Below are 26,100 nucleotides of genomic sequence, written 5' to 3' on the forward strand. Positions count from 1 at the left end.
GGCCATTAATATTTTTTAAAACATTAATGAACTGTCATTTATAACATTAAGACAATAACAAAGTATTATCATACCCATACATTATGCTTAAAGAATAGTATCTTGGGAGTGAATAAAGTACTCAATAAAATGAGAGTGGGAAAAAAAGGAAAGATTGTCTCAAACTCTTAACCTCACTCAGGCCATGTCTACACTGAACTTTCATCGCTAAAACTTTTGTCGCTCAGGGATGTGAAACCCCTGGCCCCCTGAATGACAAAAGCTTTAATGACAAAGTGCTGGTGTGGACAGTGCTTCGTCGGCTGGAGCCACTCTCTCCTCGATGAAGCTACCCCCGCTTGTTCTTGGTGGTTTTATTTTGTCACCAGGAGAGCTTTGAGGAAGAGAAGGTGGGAAATTTTTTGTTTTGTGTATAGGTTTCTTTTGTGTGGAAAAAGGTTGCTGGTTGACTACTGGTATTTTTTTTCTTAATTTGATTGATTGGCTGTTAAGGGCACCTAGAGTCTCGAACAGACATTCTTTTTATGTTTGTAGGCTGAAATAGACTCAATAAAACAAATAAAATCAGAACCACAAATTCACCTGACACCTGAAGCAGAAAACTCAGCTCTGAAGGAGAAAAGATCTAACGCCTAGCAGGAACATTGCAATTTGGACCTCAGCCTTACACAGCTGAAAGAAAAACTAACAGTAAGAAAGGACTTCTTTCCTACCATGTTAAGATACTTTATCTTCCAATGCTGAGCAATACTGGCTACCTGAGATAAGAAACACAGAAGACTGAAACGTTACATAGCCAGTAAAAACAGCATCATGTGATACAGTAACTAAGGAAAATGTCATCACAACACAAATTATTTTTCCCTTAAACTGTATTGAAAATGGTTTCCAGCAATTTCTGCTTAATGCTTAACTTCTGTGGTAGGGTTCTCAAATTGGGGGTCGGGACCCCTCAGGGAGTCAGGAGATTATTACATGGGGGGTTGCGAGCTGTCAGCCTCCACCCCAAACCCTGCTTTGCCTCCAGCATTTATAATGTTGTTAAATATATAAACAAGTGTTTTCAATTTATAAGGGGAGGGCACAGTCAGAGGCTTGCTATGTGAAAGGGGTCACCAGTACAATAGTTTGAGAGCCACTAGTTTATTGCTAGTTACCAGCCAGTCAATCTGTCTTGTTAATTTTCAACTGTAAAGTTTAGATAAATTCTATGTCACTGACAATGATATAGCAGACACCAGAGAGAGGGGTTAATAGCAGGGCTGGCTCTAAAGTTTTGTTGCCCACTGTGGAAAACATTTTTGGCACACCCTGAATGGGGGAGAAAAAAAACGTGATTTGGGGAACATCATGGTCATCTGCCCCTAAAGATGACCTATTTAACATAGTTTTAGGGCTGGTAGGAAATAGAGGATGATGCTGAACAAGAAACAGGCCACAAAGAACGTGGTAGGAAGGAACCCAAGATGAACTACTTCCCATGGCAGTTGCTCTAGGGCATCAAGATTGGGAATGTGTTGTTTCCAGTTCTAATAGCCTCAGTATAACATAAAATGACTTGGATTATTCCCTTAAACTGTAGTTTACATCCCACTGATTGCCCATTACATGTACACAGCTGATCTTACCACCACTTGGCTTCAGAGATGCCTATATTATGTAAATTTTTGCACACCCTCTCTACTAGATCTTTAATATAGCTACTTTTTGATTCCTTCTGTACTATAGCTTCAGCCAAGCTGATGGTACATCTGACTTTTTATTAATCCATATGTTGGGACCAGTAAGGGCCAAATTCTTGAATAGATCCAAACAGTAGTAGGAAAATCTGCTGGGGCATCCAGTTTGCACGTGTAAAAGCTGGTAAAAATGGACACAGCTACCTGTCTTGTACATGAGAATGTAGGATTGGCATACCCAGACAAGAGAACTCAGGGATTTTGCCAGTGTATTTGTCTAGGCCCACATGAAAACATGGTTAAAAATTAAGTCCTGAACTAAACCAAATAGAGTGGAATAAAGGTGCTGAGATACCACAATGAACACGCTAAGAACCTGAAAAGACTAAATGTCTCAGATCATCACACATGGATAGAGCAAGTCTATTTTCTCCCCACAGTAATCTTCACAAAGCGTCAAATCCCGGGTTTAAGCATCACTTGATAGTAGGTCTTCACACAACTAATTCTGATGACACATTGTCCTTAAACAGTAAGATACTTTTTGCCTCTCTCAGTTCTTGCCAAGGACCTTCCTTGCTTGATGACCGTTGCTCCTGTTACAGGAATAATATGCTGTATTTCATCAGCGGCAAGTCTGATGACCCAAAAACAAAAAAAGCAAATAAAGTACAGTGTTGAGCATAAATTACTAAAAAAAGTAAAGCACCATTTTTCTTCTTCATAATAAAGTTTCAAAGCTGTATTAAGTCAATATTCAGTTGTAAACTTTTGAAAGAACCATCATAACTTTTTGTTCAGAGTTACGAACATTTCAGTGTTACAACCTCCATTCTAGAGGTATTCATAAACTCTACTATACTCACATAAGCATATATTGCAGAATCAATTATCCTAAACTAGATTTCTCCACTAATTCTTAGACCTTCCTCGAGTTACACTGATTGGCAGAGCTCACTTCATATATAATTAGTAATCAGTATAGCCCAAAAGAGCTTAAAAGATAAAATATAAAGGCGTTTGGATGTATGATTAGTCACACAACATATGGTATAACTTTGAGTTCTGATTATTTTTCCTTTGCAAATTACCAATTCTGCTAAGTAAAGATAATGATTTGTCCTTCAAATGTACTAAAGATGATATTCCATGGAAGTACCTTATGCACAGATGTCTAATTGTCATATTCAATCAAATACAGCAATTTATAAGCATTGGGTACCCTGGCAATTTATCAGAGATGTGTGTGTCACTGTTTTAATCACTGAAGAGGATTGGGAACAAATTGCAAAATGAGGGTAATTTCCACAGAATTCCCTGACCTCCAAACCAAGAAGCTCTTAAAATGTAATACAGAAACGTATTTATGGATGGTTTTATTTGGGCATTAAGTGCACCTACAAGATTTTTTTTTTTTAAATCTACCTTCTGAGGAGCTGAGTGACCCATCATTAGAACTCTTTACCGACAGGGACAGCAAATTAGCTTAAATATTCAGACTTAGGAGAGAAATGGGAGAGACTTTTCTGCAATTACATAAAAGTTATAATTACATTGGTTATATAAACATTTTAACTGTGAAAAAAGTTAGGTAACTGGAGATGCACACTGCCCCAACCCCAGCCAACCACCACTCAAAGCACAGCAAAACAGTAACATTAACTCAACAAACAGAGCTTCATGCTGTAAGCTGCTTCCATATGTTTACAGAATGGAAGTTTCCTTTTTTCTTCCATTTTGTCGATTTTTTTGGTTTTTTTTTTTTTTTTTTTTTTTTAAGGAAAACCTTGGGGACCATGTATCAAGTTAATCTACACTAATGCACAGGCTTTTCATTAGCTGTTTTGTTGATGTCATGAGCTGATACCATGCAAAATCATATCAATAACTACTAAAAAAAAGAATAATTGCTTCCTGCTTAACCAATGTGACAAGGCGTTCTAGACTCAGCCCTCAAGAATTATGAAAGAAAGAGGAAATTAGAAAGATTCACAATAGCAAAGTGGCTATTGTGATCATATTTGATGCAATTGGCAAACAAAACTCAGTTGCTATGAAAAAAATGATTGTGGATAAAATTTTGATGGGAAGAAAACTTAAAAAAAGCCTAGAGGAATCTATACCTTCACTGAAAAGAAGTTAACCATAAGAAGTGCCGTGATAATAATTGCCATGAAGATTTTGTCTTTAATATTTTATTGAGTGCACATCAACAATGCACAAACACAGGTTTTCGGCACTATACATTCATATGGAAAAACTAAATTAACACCTTGTAACATGACTATACAGATCCACCCCTTCAGTCTGAATTACAATCTGGGGGGAAAGAATCTGTATTGACAGAGCTAGACCCTGAAATCCTCTCTTGAGCTGGAGAACAGGTGCAGTACCAGGAGTAGCAGAACCATATTTCCCCACATTGCCTTGCGAGTATATCTTAGTACTCACCTGGAGAGATCAACTCTAATGGAGAGGATCTCTGGTGTCATTCAGCTGTCGGCCCCTCTGCTGTGTGTGCTAACAAGGGTGCCAACTGTGGTGGATTTTGTGGAGTAGACACCTCTCCGGTAGGAATTGTTTGGATACAACCCACTCTTATGGCCCAGACCAACTCCCACTGACTGCAAGAGGAGCTAGCATGAGCCATTGGGTACACAGTGGCCATCAGATCAGGGAAGAGGGAGTTGTATAGAAGAAAAATATTGACAGGTTTCAGAGTAACAGTCGTGTTAGTCTGTATTCGCAAAAAGAAAAGGAGTACTTGTGGCACCTTAGAGACTAACCAATTTATTTGAGCATAAGCTTTCGTGAGCTACAGCATCCGATGAAGTGAGCTGTAACTCACGAAAGCTTATGCTCAAATAAATTGGTTAGTCTCTAAGGTGCCACAAGTACTCCTTCTCTTTTTAAGAAAAATATTGACATTTTAAAATATAAATGTCCACCCTTTCACTTGTTTAAACCACATTACCATGATTTTGGACACAGTTGCAATGATAAATCTATATTGTTACACTACCTAAAGCTCCCCAGCAATAAAGGACTTGCTCAGCAGAATTCAGCTCTTGCAGATTGCTGAAAGGAACTTATATTTCAATGAGATGAGAAAGATGGGATGCTGTATTGTTGCCATCTGTTAAAAAGTGAGAGAGAAAGGTCAGGGGATTGTTGCCAGGACTGGAAGATATAAACTCTTAAAGTAAGGACATGCTCAGCACTTGATACAGGCTTCTGCAGCATTACATCAAAATGGCCCTGGACCTAATTTATACAACAAAAGACAGTTTAGAGGGAAGTCAATTGAAGTACATAAATCCTAAAGAGTATCACATCAAGTCAAGCAACTATTTTTAGCTTAATCGAGATGGAACAGCAAGACAGGAGGCACAAAAATGAAAGAAAAACTAATTTAAAAAAAGTAAGTAGGAAACTTTCCACATTTCATGAAAGCTCATGAGACAAGATCGCTGAAGAAATAATTAGATAGTACCCTGAGGGAAATGATGACTAAAAATGGAAAGGGAAATAAAAAGAGTTCAACCCAAAGGGTCATTGCTTGTTCCCAATGATTTCTTACAGTAAGTTTTATAGATATGGGAACTTGATGAGCTAACACTGCAGCAGCCAAAAGTTGAACTTCTATACTAATCCTCATTTGTTAATTACACAACACTAATATGCATAAAAAGGGGAGGCCAAAGTAATCTGGTGACCTAGCAATCATGCTCAACAGTGCCATGTGAAAAAACTCAGGCTTAATCCATTGTCTGCTTCTTGCACTGACTACCTGCCCTGGGTGGGTGGGTGTGTCCCCCTGTGAATGATGACTGATCCTGACTGACCCATGGCAACAGCATTTAAGGACACTTCTGACTTTGTGACAAAATCAGCTGTAGTTGGAGACACCATTTCTCTTCCATCCAATCACAGCTCCGGAGGAGGATAGGATACAGATATGAGAACATGGGTGCGCGTTTAAAAGGACTAGTGGGGAAGGATGCAATAAACAGAGAGAAAGGGAAGAATACATGGGGGATACAATGAAGAAAGCGAAAGAAGAGAGAGAAAAGGGGGGAGAGGGTGGGAATACTATTATATTTATGGCACTGTGCAAATTAAGACACTAATCCTGGAAAAAGAACCCTGAAAAAGGAGCCTTGTACCCATGCAAAGCCCACACACAGTTCTCTTTGGAAGATCAGTACTTTAAAATGCTCAATGGAAGCAAATTATTTGAGGAAATTGCAGCCTTAACTTTGGTTCTTTTCAGTGCATGCTGCACAGCCCTTCTTTTATATTTAAGCACAACCTTTATCTGGAGAAGAAGAGCAGAGTGCAGTGAAGGAGTTATGCAGGCAACTTATCTAAAGACAAAATTCAAATTGTTAGTTGAATATGCTCCTTGACATGGAGAACAGTCTTGCACTTGCTTGAAAGATGATCCCTTGTGCCATGTGCCACTTAAAACAAGACTCTCAGACTTGCAGTGATCCCAATTAGCATAATGATAGAAACTACAAGTACCATCTCATGCCATTCGAAGGGTGATAACATTCACTTCAAAACACACATATTTGGGAATACATAATGCATTATTCTAAATGGAGAAAATAAGACCAGCTATCATTATGTTAAGACAAACCAAAAGCTGGGAGGGGGGAAAAGTAATTTTCACTTTAAACACAACTAAACCAGACACAGGGAATCATCTCCCCAGGATATCTCCCTGCCAATGCAGGATTTAGCTTCCTGTAGTAATTTGTCTTGTCCAGTTTTAATTGTCTCTAGGGCCCAAAACAAAGCTTACAGAAGTCAAAAGAAAGAGTCCATTGAGGGGTATTTCTAAAAGTTCTCATTGAGGAATTGTTCTGTCGCATTATATATCTGTCTGTCAAGATGTTTTTCCCAATATTCAACCCATATTTCTTAAATTTCATCTAGTTGTACACAATTTGCCTTGTACTATTTGTGAACTTCCAGATACACAGCAATTTCTATATTGGATCAGACCAATGGCCCACCTGCTCCAGTTCGGTCTCTGACAGTGACCAGCATCAAATTCTTTAGAGAAAGGAGCAAGAAACTCCATAGTAGGCAATTATGTAATAACCTGGCATAGTTGAAATTTCTTCCTCACCCCAGTTACTTGTTTTATTACACCCTGAAGGATGAGGGTTTAATATCCCTTATGAAAATAGATCAAAAGATATCAATTTTTTGCTCATCACTGCATTGCCTTGTTTGTCAATCTTTGTTAATCATGTGTCAAAAAAAAAAAGTTAAATTCCAGGCTCAGTCACACCTACGCTGTATTGTGTTGCCTCTGCATAAGCAGTTCAAAATTGCCTTGTTCTTTTTGTCAAATTTTAGACTACCAACTCTTAGGGCAGGAACAATGTTTTCTTATGTCTGTACAGCACATTGAGATGCTACTGGAAACACGATAACTATTACCATCTTCCATATAACACTGTGCACTTCTCTCAGAGTAACTGCTTTCCTGCTTCTTCCCTCTCCCATAGATCTGGATTTTAGATGATTTTTCCAGACGATAGGTTGCATTATTCCATGTTAGGTCTCATTTTTATTACTTCCTGTCTATATTTCTCATTTCTTTAGGGCTATTTGTTTCATTTCTCTGTTCTCAAGCATATTTGCAATGCCTCCCACTTTAGTGCCACCTGAAAATGCTATTAATATACACAAATCCTGGCACCGCTCAGATTCTCTGCCTTCTTGCACCACCTTCTCTAACCACATTCTGGTCAGACTCCGCTTCTGAGGACTCACTGAGGCGCCTCTTCTTGATTTGTAGCCTAACATCAGGGTCTTATTTCTGTGTTCCAATCCTGGTTTGGGCGCTGATAAGCTGTGGGACATTAAGCGAAGCAGTTGCTCGCTCTCTCACTCTCTCTCTGTAGCTTAGCACCTAACTTGTCATGCAGGAGCACTGAACATGATCAGGTAATATTTGTACAGCAATTTGATAACACAAAGTGCAAATATTACTATTAATGTGAGAAAAAAAAATCAAGTGATGTTCCAGAACCTCGCTCCCAATTTGTCCTCACTAATGCAGAAATTGCTTTCCTGTGCCTCACAGGAAAGGAGGTGGGAGTGGGGAAGCACTGAGGGTGAGATTTTTCTAGAAGTGCTTAACGTTAGCCTGACTTTTCTCCCACTGAAGTCAATGAGAGTTCTTCTTTGATTTCAGTGGAAGCACATATTGAGATGCACGTTGAGAGAGGTCTGTCATCACTAACTTAGCTTTCAGCCACTGCTGTGACAGTCAGTCAGGGTACATGCTTTCTGCAGTAAACATTCTTGTGAAAATATGTAGTAGACACATGCAGATGACTCGTGTTAATACAAAGACATCTCAACATTCCCCCTTCATCCCTACAGAGTAAATAACTTACCCAAACTATTTATCTCCAAAGATATTCTTTTTTTTTATTGGAGTATCAACAAGCATTACTTTTAACAGTGCAACATATGTATTGTACTTTTGTAAATAGCCTTTGGAGTGAAGACTGGTATAAAATGAAGGGGAAAGCAGCTGTTTTATTTTCATCTGCAGAATATACCAGCTGCTTAACTAGGAAGCCTATTTTGGCTACATTTTCCTGGATACAATTGGGAGATCATCAGACTTAGCCCATAGAAGGTATTCCTTTGCTGCAGGGTGGACTGCATTTTTGGCATGAAGCAGCACTGTGCATACTTTGAGAAAGGGTAAAGATTCTGAAAGAGATTTTGACTTTTTTCTACTGGTAACTCAGATTCTGACTCCAATTCATATCCCAGGTTTTTTTTTTTTTTTTTTAAGAGATGTGCAGGATGTGACCAAATAGGATTTGTGTGACTAAATGCCAAGCAACTCTAAGATGCAGATAATTGTGTCCTATGTTTCAATATCCTCATTAAAATGGATTTCTCATCTCATTAATAAGATTTTTATTTCAGTTTTTACTCTGCTTTCATTTACTTTCTGTAAAAGTGCAAAGCAAAGTCATTAGCTGTAGATCAGCAGTTTTATCTTCACAGAAGGTATAATCCTGAACACATTACTTCAAGTGCAAGGAAAGATGGCAATAAGATGAATGCTTATTTGATTTTCATGTGACTAAATCAAGAGATAAGCATGGTTTACGGGAAAATAACGTGGCACTGTCCAATACTTCTAGAACTGTGCATTCCCAGTATTTCAGGAGATACAGATTTTCAGAAAGGGTTTCATCACACTACAGGCAAATACACATATGTGGCTACATGCTAGGAACTTGCTCCACTTCTAGTGAACTGTGTGTATCCCACTGAAGAACAGTAAGGAAGCATAATAAAAGTGATATTTATATTTGCCACTGATATAGTATATTGTGGAAAACACTATTCAATTTTGTTTTATATCTACATTTAGCATGAAGATGAAAAAGAAATGGAGCATAAGGATGTAGAGCAATGGAGAGGTATTTTAACTAAGTACTGGTTATTCTTATGAGAGTCTTTTCATCATTCCTGTTTCCAATTTACTTAGCTTTCTTCAGAAACTAAGAGGTAAAACAGTGATGGTAAATTTTATGCCAGTATTTCATAGTGAGCACAGACTCCAATACCATATCACATCTCTAAAAGGAACCTGTATGAAATCAAGTGTCAATTTCATAGGATCAGATAGTCTGATTTATTTGTTCTCTTCCCTCTTTGGACCCTAGGAAAGTTCATGAAGTAAGGGTTTTAGTCATCTGGGTTATCAATCAGAATACTGTAAACAAAACTAAAAACAAAAATGTTTTGCAAATTTTACAACCTAACCATCCATAACATCCACTTAGACAACCTGTACAAGTTTCATGTTTTTTTTTAGATTTTGCTGATCCCCAAGGAATCAATGTACAATCTTTTTTAAGGATGTAGGGAAGTGAATTACCACCAAATCAGGAAACATTGTTTTGGAGATAAATTTATTGTTCCAAAGTATGGAAATTAGGAAGTATTTTCATCAACATCACACTTCATTAAAACCCAACTAGCGTGAATGCACAGAACTGGGTAACTCTTTCCTAATTAGTTTCAAAGCTATAGTAACACACCCCCGGACACACGGCTTAGAAAATTAAAGATAGCCTCTGCATAAAGGACAGGCAGAGAACAGCATCATTGAGGTATGAGTCCATTTCTTTCAGGCAAATTACTGCATAGATATCTAGGCTTAAGATCTGACATTACTCTGAATAGTCTTTATAGTAGCTTATGATAACAACAAAAATACATTGTATTAGAAACCGAAAGCAGCATATTGCACATGCACTGGTAGAAAACATTATCGGTGTACAATTGCTGATGTTGAAAATGCTGTACACAACTTGGATGTTCATTAAAAAGCATACGAATCAGAATCAGATCTCTCTTCTGTGAAAAAAGTCTACACGGGCTTATTCATAAAAACGGAATCATCAGCATTCAGCTGTTGTTGGTATAACATGAACATACAGAGTCTTCGTATTCAGGGTCTTCATGGAGGTGTCCTTTGTAATCTCTGAACAAAAGGCAAGAGAAAAGATGGAACAGAATTAGCAATCTCTATACAACAGAACATTGTCAACACTCTTATTTCCATATTCTGAAATAATAATCCAGTTCTCTTTATCTCAGCCAAAATGATGCTTGGACAGAAAATTCTCAGCTGAAATCAGATCCTGTTAATGATAATGCAATGAAGTCAAAGGAGAGATCAGCATACATTAAGCTTGCCACTCATCAAAATTTCCAAGGTACTAGTATGGTTTCAACAAAGCTAACATGCAGTTTTTGAAGGACACAAACGTCCCAAAATATGTTCTGGGACAAAGCCCTCAGCAGTTTCAAGTATTCATAGTGGTACGTGGATCATGATGACTATGACGACGGGAAGACGATGTTACATTGCAACAATATGAAGTCAGGAGTCCATTATGAAAAAGTTAACAGTACAACATGATGAAATTGTAGGATTCCTTAAATGATAACAAAATCCCCATTTTCTATTTCTTCTTAATCTCTCATTACTTATGTGCTAGAACTGTGTAGCTCAAAAGCTTGTCTCTTTTACCAACAGAAGTTGGGCCAGTAAAAGATATTACCTCATCAACCATGACTCTCAGACTTTGGTACACGAATACTTTTCTCTTCATCTTATCTTTTTGCAGCATTAAAGATTCTGAACTGTGCTGGTTGTGGCATTCAGTTGAAGAACAAGAAATCCTGACTCCCAACTCCATAGATACTAATGTAAACAGAGGTGGTTAGCATACTGGGCTAATATTCTTGATAGAAAAATCACCTCTCCTGCTAGAGCTGGTCACTAAATGTCTTCCAAAGAAAATTATTTGAGCAGCATAAAGTGTTCAAGGATATTTGGGAAGTTTTCAATAGACAAAATACTCTGACAATTGTTTACATTCATTCCTCCATATGGCTGCCTGCTCCAAGCAGCTTTAGCTGAGCTCAGTGCTACTAAGAACACAACATTCAGAGAAAGAGAACAGGGGTGGGAGAAAACTAGGTGGAAAAAAAAATCTGTAGTCAGAGTGAAAGTGAGTTGTACTGAGCACATTTAAATGTTTATTTTAGTCTCCTCCCATTAAATAATACATGCTACATATTTAAAAACAAAGAGTTTAACAAATAATAGAAGAGTCAGTTATAAATACATGTGGTGAAGTATACCTAAATAAACCATATGCTACTGGTACACTGTCTTCCATTTCCTTTTGTAAGATGAAGTGAAAACAAAAGCAGCACAGAACAAAGAATGAAAAAGTCATTTTATCTAACTCTCTGCACTTGAGACGTGGATTAGTGTGCCCAAAACTAAGAGCAAAAACAAAGTCTCATTGAAGTCTGATGGATTAATTTCTTCTGTACCACCTTTATCCAAGGATCAAGGCAATTTACAAATTAAAGCTTCAGTCCTAAATCAAGCATTTGCTAACATGAAGGTGTGATGTTACTGACACAAACTGGGACCATATAGAACATTGTTGCAACCAAGGTCCTGTAGTGGCACCAAATCTTGTATAAAAGAGGTCAAATAAGGTGTCTAAGACAAGGTTATCATTTGCTGGTTATGATTATGCTATCTGTATGCATGTATAATTTTTGTACTTAAAGTTATAAATATTGGCTGTATACTGTCTGTATTTCAAAAACTTGTGCTAGGTATGCAAGGACATGCCTATGGACAGAACGCTAAAGTTTTTCCATGCCATGTGCTGGGTAGCTTGTTTTTGGAACAAAGAAAGCACAGGTCGCATAGCAAGAGACTATAAAAGGCAGCTGCATCTCCTCCATCTTGTCTACAATCCTGCTTCTTACCTCTGGAGGAACTTTGCTACACTGAAGCTCTGAACAAAGGACTGAATGACTCATCCAAGCTGTGGATGTACTTCAGAGGCTTGATGTGAACCTTCAGTTTATTCCATCACTGCTACAAGCCTGAACCAAGAACTTTCCATTACTGTACGTAATTGATTCCATTTAACCAGTTTTAGCTCTCACCTATATTTCTTTCTTTTTATGAATAAACCTTTAGATTTAAGATTCTAAAGGATTGGCAACAGCATGATTTGTGGGTAAGATCTGACTTGTATATTGACCTGGGTCTGGGGCTTGGTCCTTTGGGATTGGAAGAAACCTTTTTTCTTTTACTGGGATATTGGTTTTCATAACCATTCGTCCTCTTAAGGAGCAGTGCTGGCGGTGATACAAGGGAACTGGAGTATCTGAGGGAATTGCTTGTATGACTTCTGGTTAGCCAGTGCGGTAAAACCGAAGTCTTCTCTGTTTGGCTGGTTTGGTGTGTCTTAATAATAAAGGACACCCAGCTTTGGGCTGTGACTGCCCTGCTCTAAGCACTTTGTCCTGAATTGATACTTTCAGTCGTGTCCCGTTAGAGCCCGCTTCGTTACAGCAGGACCGTTGTTACTCTGTGGAGTTCTATAAAGTTCATAAAATCATAGACTTTAAGGTCAGAAGGGACATTATGATCGTCTAGTCTGACCTCGCACAACGCAGGCCATAGAATCTCACCCACCCACTCTGTAACAAACCCCTAACCTACGTCTGAGCTACTGAAGTCCTCAAATTGTGGTTTAAAGACTTCAAGGTGCAGAGAATCCTCCAGCAAGCGATGCGTGCCCCACACTGCAGAGGAAGGCGAAAACCCCCCAGGGCTTCTGCTAATCTGCCCTGGAGGAAAATTCCTTCCCGACCCCAAATATGGCGATCAGCTAAACTCTGAGCATGTGGGCAAGACTCACCAGCCAGACACCCAGGAAAGAATTCTCTGTAGTAACTCCGATCCCACCCCATCCAACATCCCATCACAGGCCATTGGACATATTTACATATTCAGTGGAACTCTGCACAGGCAGGGGGCCTCCCTTGCAGAAGCATATAGGGAATGTATTACAGCAGTGAAATGAGGCCACATCCAGAGTCAAACACACAATAACAATTCTCCTCAGCATAGGAGACAGCAGAGCTAAACAGCTTTCAATTCTGGAACATTAGAAGGAATGCCCACATTAAAATCTGCAACAATTTAATATTCTGAATGATTAAGAATATAATATACACTTAATATAAATTATATGCAACAACTGTGCAAAACTACAGTGATGAAACCAGCTTTATTCATATACTGTATTTTATACATGTTCAAGATTCGCTGTCCTACTACTTGGATGAACATCAGTTTCTCTCAGTATCACAGGTACACCCATCTGACTATTCAGTGGCTATTTTTACCTGTTTGAAAAAGAATCTGAGACAGTTCTGATGTGAAAAAATAATATTGAGCCACCTGATTCAGATTACTGTGACACCACATCCCGTATGTATCTTCTGCAGCAGTATTCTCACACCGTTTTCATGAAGCATGGCATTACATGATGGCATGCCTGGAGAGCTAACATTTTGCAAGTTTTTTAGGACCAATTAAAAATGGTGTCAAAAAATATTAGTGCAGGGATGGTCCCCGTTACCAAAGCTGACTTGAAAACCACCAAACTTTTGCACTAGGTTGGTGGTTTCCATGAAAAACTAAGTGCACCAAATGAAATTAAGTGCCTTATTATGTACTCCCGGACCATGACTCCATAGCCAAATCAGAGCTGAGTTTTACACTTAAGGCAGGGATTATAGTAACAATTGCTAAAATAGATTAGTGTAACTGTCTTGTTAAACATAATAATGTACTCCACACTGGGCTAGATTGGTAATTTAAATCTGCTTTCCAAAACAATGTACATGGAGTTCTAAGGATTATTTGGTGGCTGATGTTCTGCAGATAGAGAACATGTTTCAAAATTCCACGGTAAGAAGTGCTAGTTATCAGAGAACAATAGGAGGAAATAGGTCACCAACAGAAGTGATGCACCTGTGGAGAATAACTGCCTGGAAAAGGATGTAAATTAGTCTTAAAATCTATTTAGAGACTATAGTTAGTATTTACAGGAGCATAAAGCAATCCTGTTTCATAGATGTAGCAGAGATATTTGACAGGCTTGGCAATGTTCGTGAAACGTCTGGCAAGATCTTCTACCATTCTGCTATCTGAAAGAGCTATCCTTACGTCAGGTAATGTGCCTGCTAACTCCAACCCTCCCCTGCATGTGGGCCATAGCATGCCACCACAGTGGAAAAGCAGCTCAGTTTTACCTGTTGGGGTCCTCATTTTCCAGCCTTTAACCATAGTCTATATAACAAACACACCAGTGACTGCATCGCATAGGATTGTCCAAGTAGTAGTAATGACAAATGCATATGCTGAAACAGACAAGTGGATATCAGGGTCCTGCCAACAGTGTTACACGGCATAGTAGAATCCACGTAAAAACATGTGAATGAACAGGAAATATTTTAAAATTTTGAGTACATTTAATGGTCATATAAGTAATGGATTAACAACAATGGCTGGAGCTAGGCATTGTGCAGTGTTGTGATGGAGACAACTCTGCCACTGTGTCACAATACTGTCCTTCAATACTCTTACAATTCTAGCCTTCTGCTTGCCCCCAAGAGCCAAGCAAAGAACTGTATAGAGGCTTTGTGATGTGTGCAAATGGAGACTTGAATATATTTTAGTCTGTAACATTAACAAAGTTCCACTCTGAAAAGTGATTCTGAAAGTGGCATTGTGGGGTTTTCGGTTTGTCTTTTTCACTTGGTCTACATCAAATGCGCTTCTTTTACAACTAAAATTTACTTTTTCTTAGATAACTGCCCAGGATCTGAAAGTCAAACTGGATTCTTTCCTTCTCATGCATCACCATCAGTAATATAGGTGCCACAGGTCAAATTAGACGCACACCTGCACTGAGTAACTATTAACCTTCGAGGGGTTTTTCTCAATACAATTAGCCTTCAAATTGGGTTGTACCAGAGCAGCTAATATACAGATTCTGTTTTACCAGTGGTGACACACAGGAAGAAAAGAACCACGCTCAACACTCGGAGCCCAGCGTGACTCTGCAGGGCTGTCATTTAAAAAGTGTTTTATTTGTAAATTGAGCCAGTTTTGTATGGAATTAACAAGACAAAACATGGACCTTCATGAGGCTGTTTTTACAGTCTCTTTTCAGAGCAGACTTCCATTTTACATATTTTATACCCAAATTACAAAAGATATAGGATCAGGGCATTAATTCATTTCAGCAATTAACATTTCTTTCCCTCAATAGCTCCCCTACACCCCCTCCCCGCCAAAAAAAAAAGATTCTCTCATTAAGAAAATAATTTAAAAGAATTATTCTGAAGCAGAGTAAAGCCAAATTCACTGCTGAGTTACTCAAATTGTGAACCTGGTCCCAAAGTTTTTTAAAAATTATTTTTAAACATCATTGACTATATAATACCAGCTTGAGATGGGTTTATTATCAGATACACTATAACCTAACTATATGCATAACCTCATTAAGAAACAATAATAAAGGGCAAGCTTTTTACTCTAAGATAGTTTTAATTTGGAATATGAAATAAAAATACACTAAATAAGGCTTGTGTTCTAAACCAACCATATTTAAATTAGGATTTACTGTAACTGTTAATATTTAACTGTATATGGTAATCTTTTCCTAGCTCTGTTGAAATTCTAAGGTCTCAGATACTTTTCCCAGCAGTGTAAACTGACAGCCTTATTTAGGCAAAACTTATCATTATAACATTTATTTCTGAGAGTTTTCCAGGAGTTCCACAAAGAAAAAATTATAAAAGATAAAGGAAGTGAGAGCATGCAGTTTGACACAAAAACATTAAAAAAAAAAGTTTTTCAAGCCTTTCAAAACTCAGTTCAGCCTATAAAAAACATTCCAACACCTGGCACCAGCAGTTTTACAATTCCAGCTGATATTTTATCAAGTTCTTTATCTACCAATGAGTAAAATTATTATTTTCTATTAGAAGTAGCCCTAAAGAGTTAATAAAAAAAAAAAAGACTCTCCAATACTACGAAATATCAGAGCTGCTGTCTGCCATTTCAAAGCTTTAAACATTTTCTGGAGCTGTGGCTATAATGATAGATGGATAAAAAGATGATTTAAAAAAATAAATAAAATTGCAAAAATATGCGTTGCCATTAGTTGTACAAAATAATTTACAGAAGCCCCAAAATATAATTTACTCCAAAATAATTATTTTTTCTGAAAACATTTGCTCGATATTGATCTTGGCTCTTTGTGGCAGATAATTTAATGTAATGATGTCATAAAAAAGAATTAGAGTAATATAACTCAATTTGTGTATTTATACTATAAAAAGTGCTGCCAAATCACTTCCTATATTACATCATATTAATAGGGAAAAGGAAAGTGAGAACTTGAATTGAGACAATAGAATTGTAACCATTACACACATACTGTGTTAGCTACACAAATCAGCCTGTTAACCAACTGAAAGTACTATGCTTCTTGGGGCTCAGGTATGATTTAGAGAATATTCCAATCAGGGCTTTTAGCCTTTGAAGAAGAATATTTACAGAAACCGCACATTTTAAATTTACATGTTATGTAAAAATTATGGTTTAATCCATAGATGGATGGTATGACTTTCCTTAACTCAATTTATACTTTATTTAACGTTAAGAGTAAATCTACCCATTTTCATTTGTGTAGGAATTATGCTTAAAAATGTAAGAGCTAAAAAAAAGTTATTTCCCATTTTTCCCCTCCAATACCGGATAACTGCTGCAGTGGCACAGGAGCTAGCAAACAGAGCTGTAAACAGGGGAGTTTGACTGGGAGTTTGTCTTGTGGTGCTTGTTTTTTGCCGTGGGTGGTGGTGTTTTGGTGTGGTTTGTGTTTCCCAGATTAACAGGATTGAGGTGGGAAGGCTATGACAGATACAGAGGCAGCAGTGGGAGTGACCCATGTAGGGGAAGACACAATGAAGATGACTGGATGTGGAAGCTGTGGTATGTACATGATCCTGGAGGGAGCACCTGGTAAGAGTTTTGTCTGTATGAAGTGCCGTCTGATAGAGCTGATGGAGGAAAAGATCCGAGGTTTGGAGATGCAGGTGGAAAGTCTGGTAGAGTTTAGGAAGGGGTTTGAGCAGATTATGGGTCAAAGACATGAGATATCTGAAGGGAAAAGCTCAGACTTGCAGATGGAAGCAGGACTGGGGAATTCTGAGGGGAGACTGGGTGAGGAAAGTGGTCAGTGGAAGCATGTGACTAAAAGAACCAGGCAGAGGAAAAGACGGGCTAGTGAAGGAGAAATAGAGCTTAAGAATAGGTCTGCAGAGTTGGAAAATGAAGAAGGGGCTCAGCAGGTAGTCACTGAAGGTGGAAGGGCAAGGAAGAAGAGAAGAGCAGCTAGTCCTATAGGAAAAGGGGAAGAGTTAATGGAGATTACACCAAATATGAGCCCCAGGAGGATACAGGATGGGTTAAAGGGGATTACAAGGGAGAATAGGAATGGAAAGAACTTGCAACCAGAGGGAACAGGGGTTAGACTGGAGAATAGCACCGTCACTAGGAAAAGGCAGGTCTATGTGATTGGGGACTCTTTACTGAGAAGAATAGATAGGCCTGTAACCAGAGCTGATCCAGAGAATAGGAGGGTGTGCTGTCTTCCAGGTGCTAAAATACGGGATGTAGACCTGAGGTTGAAAAGGATTCTAAAGGGAGCAGGAAAGAATCCCCTAATTATCCTTCATGTGGGAACAAATGATACGGCTAGATTCTCGCTGGAAAGTATTAAGGGAGACTATGCTAGGCCGGGGAAGATGCTTAAGGAAATTGAGGCTCAGGTGATCTTTAGTGGGATTCTGCCTGTTCCTAGAGAAGGGAAACAAAGGTGTGACAAGATTATGACTATCAACAGATGGCTTAGGCAGTGGTGCTATAAGGAGGGCTTTGGGCCACTGGGAGGCATTCATGGCCTGAAGCACTTACATGAGAGGAAAGTGATCAGGAACAGTCAGCATGGATTCACCAAGGGAAGGTCATGCCTGACTAATCTAATCGCCTTTTATGATGAGATTACTGGTTCTGTGGATGAAGGGAAAGCAGTGGATGTATTGTTTCTTGACTTTAGCAAAGCTTTTGACACGGTCTCCCACAGTATTCTTGTCAGCAAGTTAAGGAAGTATGGGCTGGATGAATGCACTATAAGGTGGGTAGAAAGCTGGCTAGATTGTCGGGCTCAACGGGTAGTGATCAATGGCTCCATGTCTAGTTGGCAGCCGGTGTCAAGTGGAGTGCCCCAGGGGTCGGTCCTGGGGCCGGTTTTGTTCAATATCTTCATAAATGATCTGGAGGATGGTGTGGATTGCACTCTCAGCAAATTTGCGGATGATACTAAACTGGGAGGAGTGGTAGATACGCTGGAGGGGAGGGATAGGATACAGAAGGACCTAGACAAATTGGAGGTTTGGGCCAAAAGAAATCTGATGAGGTTCAATAAGGATAAGTGCAGGGTCCTACACTTAGGATGGAAGAATCCAATGCACCGCTACAGACTAGGGACCGAATGGCTAGGTAGCAGTTCTGCGGAAAAGGACCTGGGGTGACAGTGGACGAGAAGCTGGATATGAGTCAGCAGTGTGCCCTTGTTGCCAAGAAGGCCAATGGCATTTTGGGATGTATAAGTAGGGGCATAGCGAGCAGATCGAGGGACGTGATCGTTCCCCTCTATTCGACACTGGTGAGGCCTCATCTGGAGTACTGTGTCCAGTTTTGGGCCCCACGCTACAAGAAGGATGTGGATAAATTGGAGAGAGTCCAGCGAAGGGCAACAAAAATGATTAGGGGTCTAGAGCACATGACTTATGAGGAGAGGCTGAGGGAGCTGGGATTGTTTAGTCTGCAGAAGAGAAGAATGAGGGGGGATTTGATAGCTGCTTTCAACTACCTGAAAGGGGGTTCCAAAGAGGATGGCTCTAGACTGTTCTCAATGGTAGAAGATGACAGAACGAGGAGTAATGGTCTCAAGTTGCAATGGGGGAGGTTTAGATTGGATATTAGGAAAAACTTTTTCACTAAGAGGGTGATGAAACACTGGAATGCGTTACCTAGGGAGGTGGTAGATTCTCCTTCCTTAGAGGTTTTTAAGGTCAGGCTTGACAAAGCCCTGGCTGGGATGATTTAACTGGGAATTGGTCCTGCTTCGAGCAGGGGGTTGGACTAGATGACCTTCTGGGGTCCCTTCCAACCCTGATATTCTATGATTCTATGGATAGAGGACAGTTCTCTCGGGATGGACTTCATCTGAGTAGGGAAGGAAACAGACTTCTAGGATGGAGGCTGGCACAACTGATTAAGAGAGCTTTAAACTAGGAATTTGGGGTAGATGGCTGGGAGATGTCCAGGTAATCTCCACGCCAGAATTTAGCATTGAGAGGAAAGAAAATGAAGTAAGAGTGGATACAGCCGTGGGTAGGAGGAAGGGCAGTGTAGATACAAGTCTAACAGGTTATACTGGTAGTAAAATGACTGTGCCTAATAGGGTACAGAATGTGAGTGAGGCCAAACAGCAAAAATTAAGATGTTTGTACACCAATGCAAGGAGCCTAGGTAACAAAATGGAGGAACTAGAGCTACTGGTGCAGGAAGTGAAACCAGATATTATAGGGATAACAGAAACATGGTGGAATAGTAGTCATGACTGGACTACAGGTATTGAAGGGTATGTGCTGTTTAGGAAAGACCGAAATAAAGGTAAAGGTGGTGGAGTAGCACTGTATATCAATGATGAGATAGAATGTAAAGAAATAAGAAGCGATGAAATGGATATGACTGAGTCTGTCTGGGCAAAAATTAAATTGGGGAAGAAAACTATTAGAGCCTCCCCTGGGATAGTGCTTGGGGTGTGTTATAGACCGCCGGGATCTAATTTGGATATGGATAGAGCCCTTTTTAATGTTTTTAATGAAGTAAATACTAATGGAAACTGCGTGATCATGGGAGACTTTAACTTCCCAGATACAGACTGGAGGAAGAGTGCTAGTAATAATAAGAGGGCTCAGATTTTCCTAGATGCGATAGCTGATGGATTCCTTCAGCAAGTAGTTGCTGAACCGACTAGAGGGAATGCCATTTTAGATTTGGTTTTGGTGAGTAGTGAGGACCTCATAGAAGAAATGGTTGTAGGGGATAATCTTGGCTCAAGTGATCATGAGCTAATTCAGTTCAAACTGAACGGAAGGATTAATAAAAATAAATCTTCAGCTAGGGTTTTTGATTTCAAAAGGGCTGACTTTCAAAAATTAAGGAAATTAGTTAGGGAAGTGGATTGGACTGAAGAATTTATGGATCTAAAGGTAGAGGAGGCCTGGGATAATTTTAAATCAAAGCTGCAGAAGCTATCGGAAGCCTGCATCCCAAGAAAGGGGAAAAAATTCATAGGCAGGAGTTGTAGACCAAGCTGGATGAGCAAGCATCTCAGAGAGGTGATTAAGAAAAAGCAGAAAGCATACAGGGAGTGAAAGAAGGGAGGGATCAGCAAGGAAAGCTAACCTTATTGAGGTCAGAACATGTAGGGATAAAGTGAGACAGGCTAAAAGTCAAGTAGAGTTGGACCTTGCAAAGGGAATTAAAACCAATAGTAAAAGGTTCTATAGTCATATAAATAAGAAGAAAACAAAGAAAGAAGAAGTGGGACCGCTAAACACTGAGGATGGAGTGGAGGTCAAGGATAATCTAGGCATAGCCCAATATCTAAACAAATACTTTGCCTCAGTCTTTAATAAGACTAAAGAGGATCTTAGGGATAATGGTAGCATGACAAATAGAAATGAGGATATGGAGGTAGACGTTACCATATTTGAGGTAGAAGCGAAACTCAAACAGCTTCTTGGGACTAAATCGGGGGGCCCAGATAATCTTCATCCAAGAATATTAAAGGAATTGGCACAAGAAATTGCAAGCCCATTAGCAAGAATTTTTAATGAATCTGTAAACTCAGGGATTGTACCGTATGATTGGAGAACTGCTAACATAGTTCCTATTTTTAAGAAAGGGAAAAAAAGTGATCCGGGTAATTATAGGCCTGTTAGTTTGACATCTGTAGTATGCAAGGTCTTGGAAAAAATTTTGAAGGAGAAGGTAGTTAAGGACATTGAAGTCAATGGTAAATGGGACAAAATACAACATGGTTTTACAAAAGGTAGATCATGCCAAACCAACCTGATCTCCTTCGAGAAAGTAACAGATTTTTTAGACAAAGGAAACGCAGTGGATCTAATTTACCTAGATTTCAGTAAGGCATTTGATACCGTGCCACATGGGGAATTATTAGTTAAATTGGATAAGATGGGGATCAATAGGAAAATTGAAAGGTGGATAAGGAATTGGGGTTAAAGGGGAGACTACAACGGGTCCTACTGAAAGGTGAACTGTCAGGCTGGAGGGAGGTTACCAGTGGAGTTCCTCAAGGATCGGTTTTGGGACCAATCTTATTTAATCTTTTTATTACTGACCTCGGCACAAAAAGTGGGAGTGTGCTAATAAAGTTTGCGGATGATACAAAGCTGGGAGGTATTGCCAATTTAGAGAAGGACAGGGATACAGAGGATCTGGATGACCTTGTAAACTGGAGTAATAGTAATAGGATGAAATTTAATAGTGAGAAGCGTAAGGTCATGCATTTAGGGATTAATAACAAGAATTTTAGTTATAAGCTAGGGACGCATCAATTAGAAGTAACGGAGGAGGAAAAGGACCTTGGAGTATTGGTTGATCATAGGATGACTATGAGCCGCCAGTGTGATATGGGTGTGAAAAAAGCTAATGCGGTCTTGGGATGCATCAGGAGAGGTATTTCCAGTAGGGATAAGGAGGTTTTAGTACCGTTATACAAGGCACTGGTGAGACCTCACTTGGAATACTGTGTGCAGTTCTGGTCTCCCATGTTTAAGAAGGATGAATTCAAACTGGAACAGGTACAGAGAAGGGCTACTAGGATGATCCGAGGAATGGAAAACTTGTCTTATGAAAGGAGACTCAAGGAGCTTGGCTTGTTTAGCCTAACTAAAAGAAGGTTGAGGGGAGATATGATTGCTCTCTATAAATATATCAGAGGGATAAATACCGGAGAGGGAGAGGAATTATTTAAGCTCAGTACCAATGTGGACACAAGAACAAATGGATATAAACTGGCCACTAGGAAATTTAGACTAGAAATTAAACGAAGGTTTTTAACCATCAGAGGAGTGAAGTTTTGGAATAGCCTTCCAAGGGAAGCAGTGGGGGCAAAAGATCTATTCGGCTTTAAGATTAAACTCGATAAGTTTATGGAGGAGATGGTATGATGGGATAACATGGTTTTGGTAATTAAATATTCATGGTAAATAGGCCCAATGGCCTGTGATTGGCTATTAGATGGGGTGAGATCCGAGTTACCCAGGAAAGAATTTTCTGTAGTATCTGGCTGATGAATCTTGCCCATATGCTCAGGGTTTAGCTGATCGCCATATTTGGGGTCGGGAAGGAACTTTCCTCCAGGGCAGATTGGAAGAGGCCTTGGAGGTTTTTCACCTTTCTCTGTAGCATGGGGCACGGGTCACTTGCTGGAGGATTCTCTGCTCCTTGAAGTCTTTAAACTACGATTTGAGGACTTCAATAGCACAGATATAGGTGTGAGGTTTTTTGCAGGAGTGGGTGGGTGAGATTCTGTGGCCTGCGTTGTGCAGGAGGTCAGACTAGATGATCATACTTGTCCCTTCTGACCTAAATATCTATAAATCTATGAAACTGTACATCACACTGTTTTTCTCATTTGTTTTACTATTTCAAGCGAGTATTTTCTCTGTGATAATTTGAGCAGCTACACTGATCATTCGTTGCACTGAGATCTTTCTGCCCTGCAATAACATTGACAGAATCCAAAGACAGATGAGGTTTTAATAATGAAGTGTAACATCAACTGCTGCTAAGTGACAGCGTTCTCTCTAGTCAGCAAGATTTCACATACAGCCACACTTACACAAATTAAAACTGTGCTTTCTGTATATTCTGTTCTTATGTCTTCTGCAGTGATTTAATGATGGTAATTTTCATTCCTCTATATTAACTAACATCAATCATGCAAATTCTCTTTAGCAGGAGTTCAAACTAGCATTGGACAGTTACAACATTTCACAAACACCTCACTTAAGAAAAGATCTTTTGGATAACCAGTATTTGTGGTTCACATGAAACAAGACCTAGTATGACCTAGGATATAAACCTGAGTCTTGGCTCAGATGATAATTCTGGAGTGACTAGGAGAACCCATCAAGTAGACAATTCTGGGGTTATGGTCTCCCCCAACAGATTCTGAAGTGCACAAATACAACAAAACACTTACCTCAATAAAATGAAAGCACTCAAAATATTTGAAGACTAGCACTTATTAACACTGAATACAGACTCAAATGGACTACTTTGAACATTAGTGCGAGCAATTCATAGATCAACTCAGTAGACGTGCTTCATGATTGTGAAAGCATAGGCTGGTGGAATTAAACTGGGTAATACTGAATCAATTGTTCAAAATGAAAAATAACAGGTAAAAAAGTGTGTCACTTGCTCGGATTCCGATCTATACAACATTCTGAAATGCCTGCTCTGATCCATATAGTTATACTCCTTTCCTCCATTCCCTTTGGCCAAAAGAAAAAAATCAAGCCATTCCTATAACAATGTGCAGTTTACTGCAGAACAGATTCCCAAAATCTGATCTGCTACTATTTAAATTTAAAAAGAAGCCTCTACTTAGAGGAAAAAAATAATTTACTCATGACATCAGTACATACCTAACATTTTCATTACTGACTGACCTTTCAATTTCAACTGAAGAGGCTCCTAGAAAACTATTCTTAGCCATTTCAGCCAATGCATGTAACTGCACTACTCATGCAAAATTTTACTACATTAAAAGTACTTTTATGTATATGATGTACTTTGGATTAAACAGATTTACCACGGATTAAATATAGATTTGAGACCCCCAGATCAGATGCACGCAAGTCTGATTAACACACTAAGGCCCTGATATTGCAAACACTTACGCACTAATCTAAGGATTTAAAAAACTAACTAGAAAACAATGAATTATCAGGCAAGATAATTAGAAAGAAATTTTGACTGTAGGCAACTAAGTTAATTCACTGGAATCCAATTAAAAGGATATATTGCTGCTGTTGAAGAGAAACAACAAAGTACATAAGCAAAAAAATCTACAGTATACTCGGGCATTAAGTAACTTACCCTGTGTTTGTGCTTCATCTAGGAACAATTTTAGCCTCCTGCTCCTGAGTCCAAACACTTTTGCTGTTTCATAGAGAAGACCTTGATATGTTAGTCCATTCTGACCAACTGGGTTTTCCATTAGAAGAGTTCCCACCACTCCTTTCAGACACTCTAAGGAAACAAATTGTGCATTATTGCTATTTGAGTGGGGAAAACTGCCTCATATTACACATTTGCATTTGTTTTGACCCATAGGACTTATTCCTTCAATTCACCTGTTTCCTCAACATCATTCCTTAATAGCATTCACTTACCCAGGTCTATAAAATCATGAGTGGTATAGAGAAAGTAAATAAGGAAGTGTTATTTACTCCCTCTCATAATAAAAGAACAAGGGGCCACCAAATGAAATTACTAGGTAGCAGATTTAAAACAAACGCAAGAAAGTATTTTTCACGCAACGCACCGTCAACCTCTGGAACTCCTTGCCAGAGGGTGTTGTGAAGGCCAATTGTATAATCGGGTTCAAAAGGGAGCTAGATCGATTCATGGAAGATAGGTCCATCAATGGCTATTAGCCAGGATGGGCAGGAATGGTATCCCTAGCCTCTGTTTGCCAGAAACTGGGATTGGGTGACAGGGCATGGATTACTTGAGGACAACCTGTCTGTTCACTCTCTTTGGGTCACCTGCCATTGGCCACTGTCAGAGGACAGGATACTGGGCTTGATGGACCTTTGGTCTGACCCAGTATGGCTGTTCTTATGTCTAAGCTAAAATATTACAACAAATATCTATCACAGATTAATCACTGGAAAGTTGTCTTTTTGAGCTATAGATCCATAAGCACTGAACTCTGTGAGCACATCAACAAATGAAAGGAAATCACTAGGTCCCCTACAATGGGCAGGCCACAGTAGCTGAAGAGGGGTTATGGAAAACAAATATTTCAGTAAGACACAGGTGATCTTTCACAGAAGTACAGATCATAAATGCTCAAGGAAAAACACCAAATATATTGCTGATTATGGTCCTATTTTCTGCCCAGGGTCAGCCCACACTGATTTCCAGTGACTTCAAAAGAATCCATGCAGGAATAAGGGCAGTTATTTGCACGGAATCCAGGCCTAAAACAAAGCCTTCACTGGAAAGGCAAATAAGTCTTTTGGAGGCAAAGTAATGAGGGAGGGGAGGCAAAGTAATGAGCATACAATGGGATTAATGAACAAGAAACCAAATTACACATGCGTATTGATCTCTAGATTGATGATGATATAATTCCCCTAGTTTTTAAATCTGCGTATAAGCAGTGTTTTGACTCCTGCATCATGCACTCAGTGACAATCCCATTACAAGAGAAGCTGGCCTTTTCAAGTCAATTTTAGGCTTGTAGCCTTTTAGAACAAGTTTTGCATATGCAAATGAATAGTTAGAAATAGAAGAAACTATTCTGAAACTCATATTTAAATGCCAATAAGACCATCATCCCCCTCTCTCAGCTCATCTTTCTCTCTTTTTCAAAAGAAGTGAGGAAAAACTAAAACTCATCTTCCACTTTGTACATTAGAAAGTTTCTCTTATATGGGATACTGTAAGTAGAACACACCAACTACCAGTCCAAACATGTATAGATCTCAAGTGAATAGTGTTGACGAAAACTTAAATTACAACAGATAAAACCAGTAACTGAAATGAGAAATATCCTAC

The 26,100-nt window shown here is 39.1% G+C and overlaps 1 protein-coding gene across 3 annotated transcripts in view; it reads right to left on the bottom strand.

Moving 5' to 3' along the window:
• Nucleotides 1-9,629: 9,629 nt before the first annotated feature.
• The window catches only part of IARS1 (isoleucyl-tRNA synthetase 1), a 180,292-nt gene continuing 163,821 nt past the window's right edge, over nt 9,630-26,100 (bottom strand). For 2 of the 3 annotated variants that reach the window (XM_037903463.2, XM_007055580.4), the window contains 2 exons: nt 24,412-24,564; nt 9,630-10,221 (listed from right to left, as the gene is read on the bottom strand). In XM_037903463.2, coding sequence (XP_037759391.1) covers nt 10,139-10,221; nt 24,412-24,564 — 236 coding nt within the window. In that variant the 3' untranslated portion in view covers nt 9,630-10,138. Of the gene's footprint in view, nt 10,222-14,384; nt 14,493-24,411; nt 24,565-26,100 lie in introns of all 3 variants that reach the window. The other variant, XM_037903462.2, reaches the window with a different exon arrangement.

The sequence above is a fragment of the Chelonia mydas genome, chromosome 7 (genome assembly GCF_015237465.2).
Source record: "Chelonia mydas isolate rCheMyd1 chromosome 7, rCheMyd1.pri.v2, whole genome shotgun sequence".
Lineage (NCBI taxonomy): Eukaryota > Metazoa > Chordata > Testudines > Cheloniidae > Chelonia > Chelonia mydas.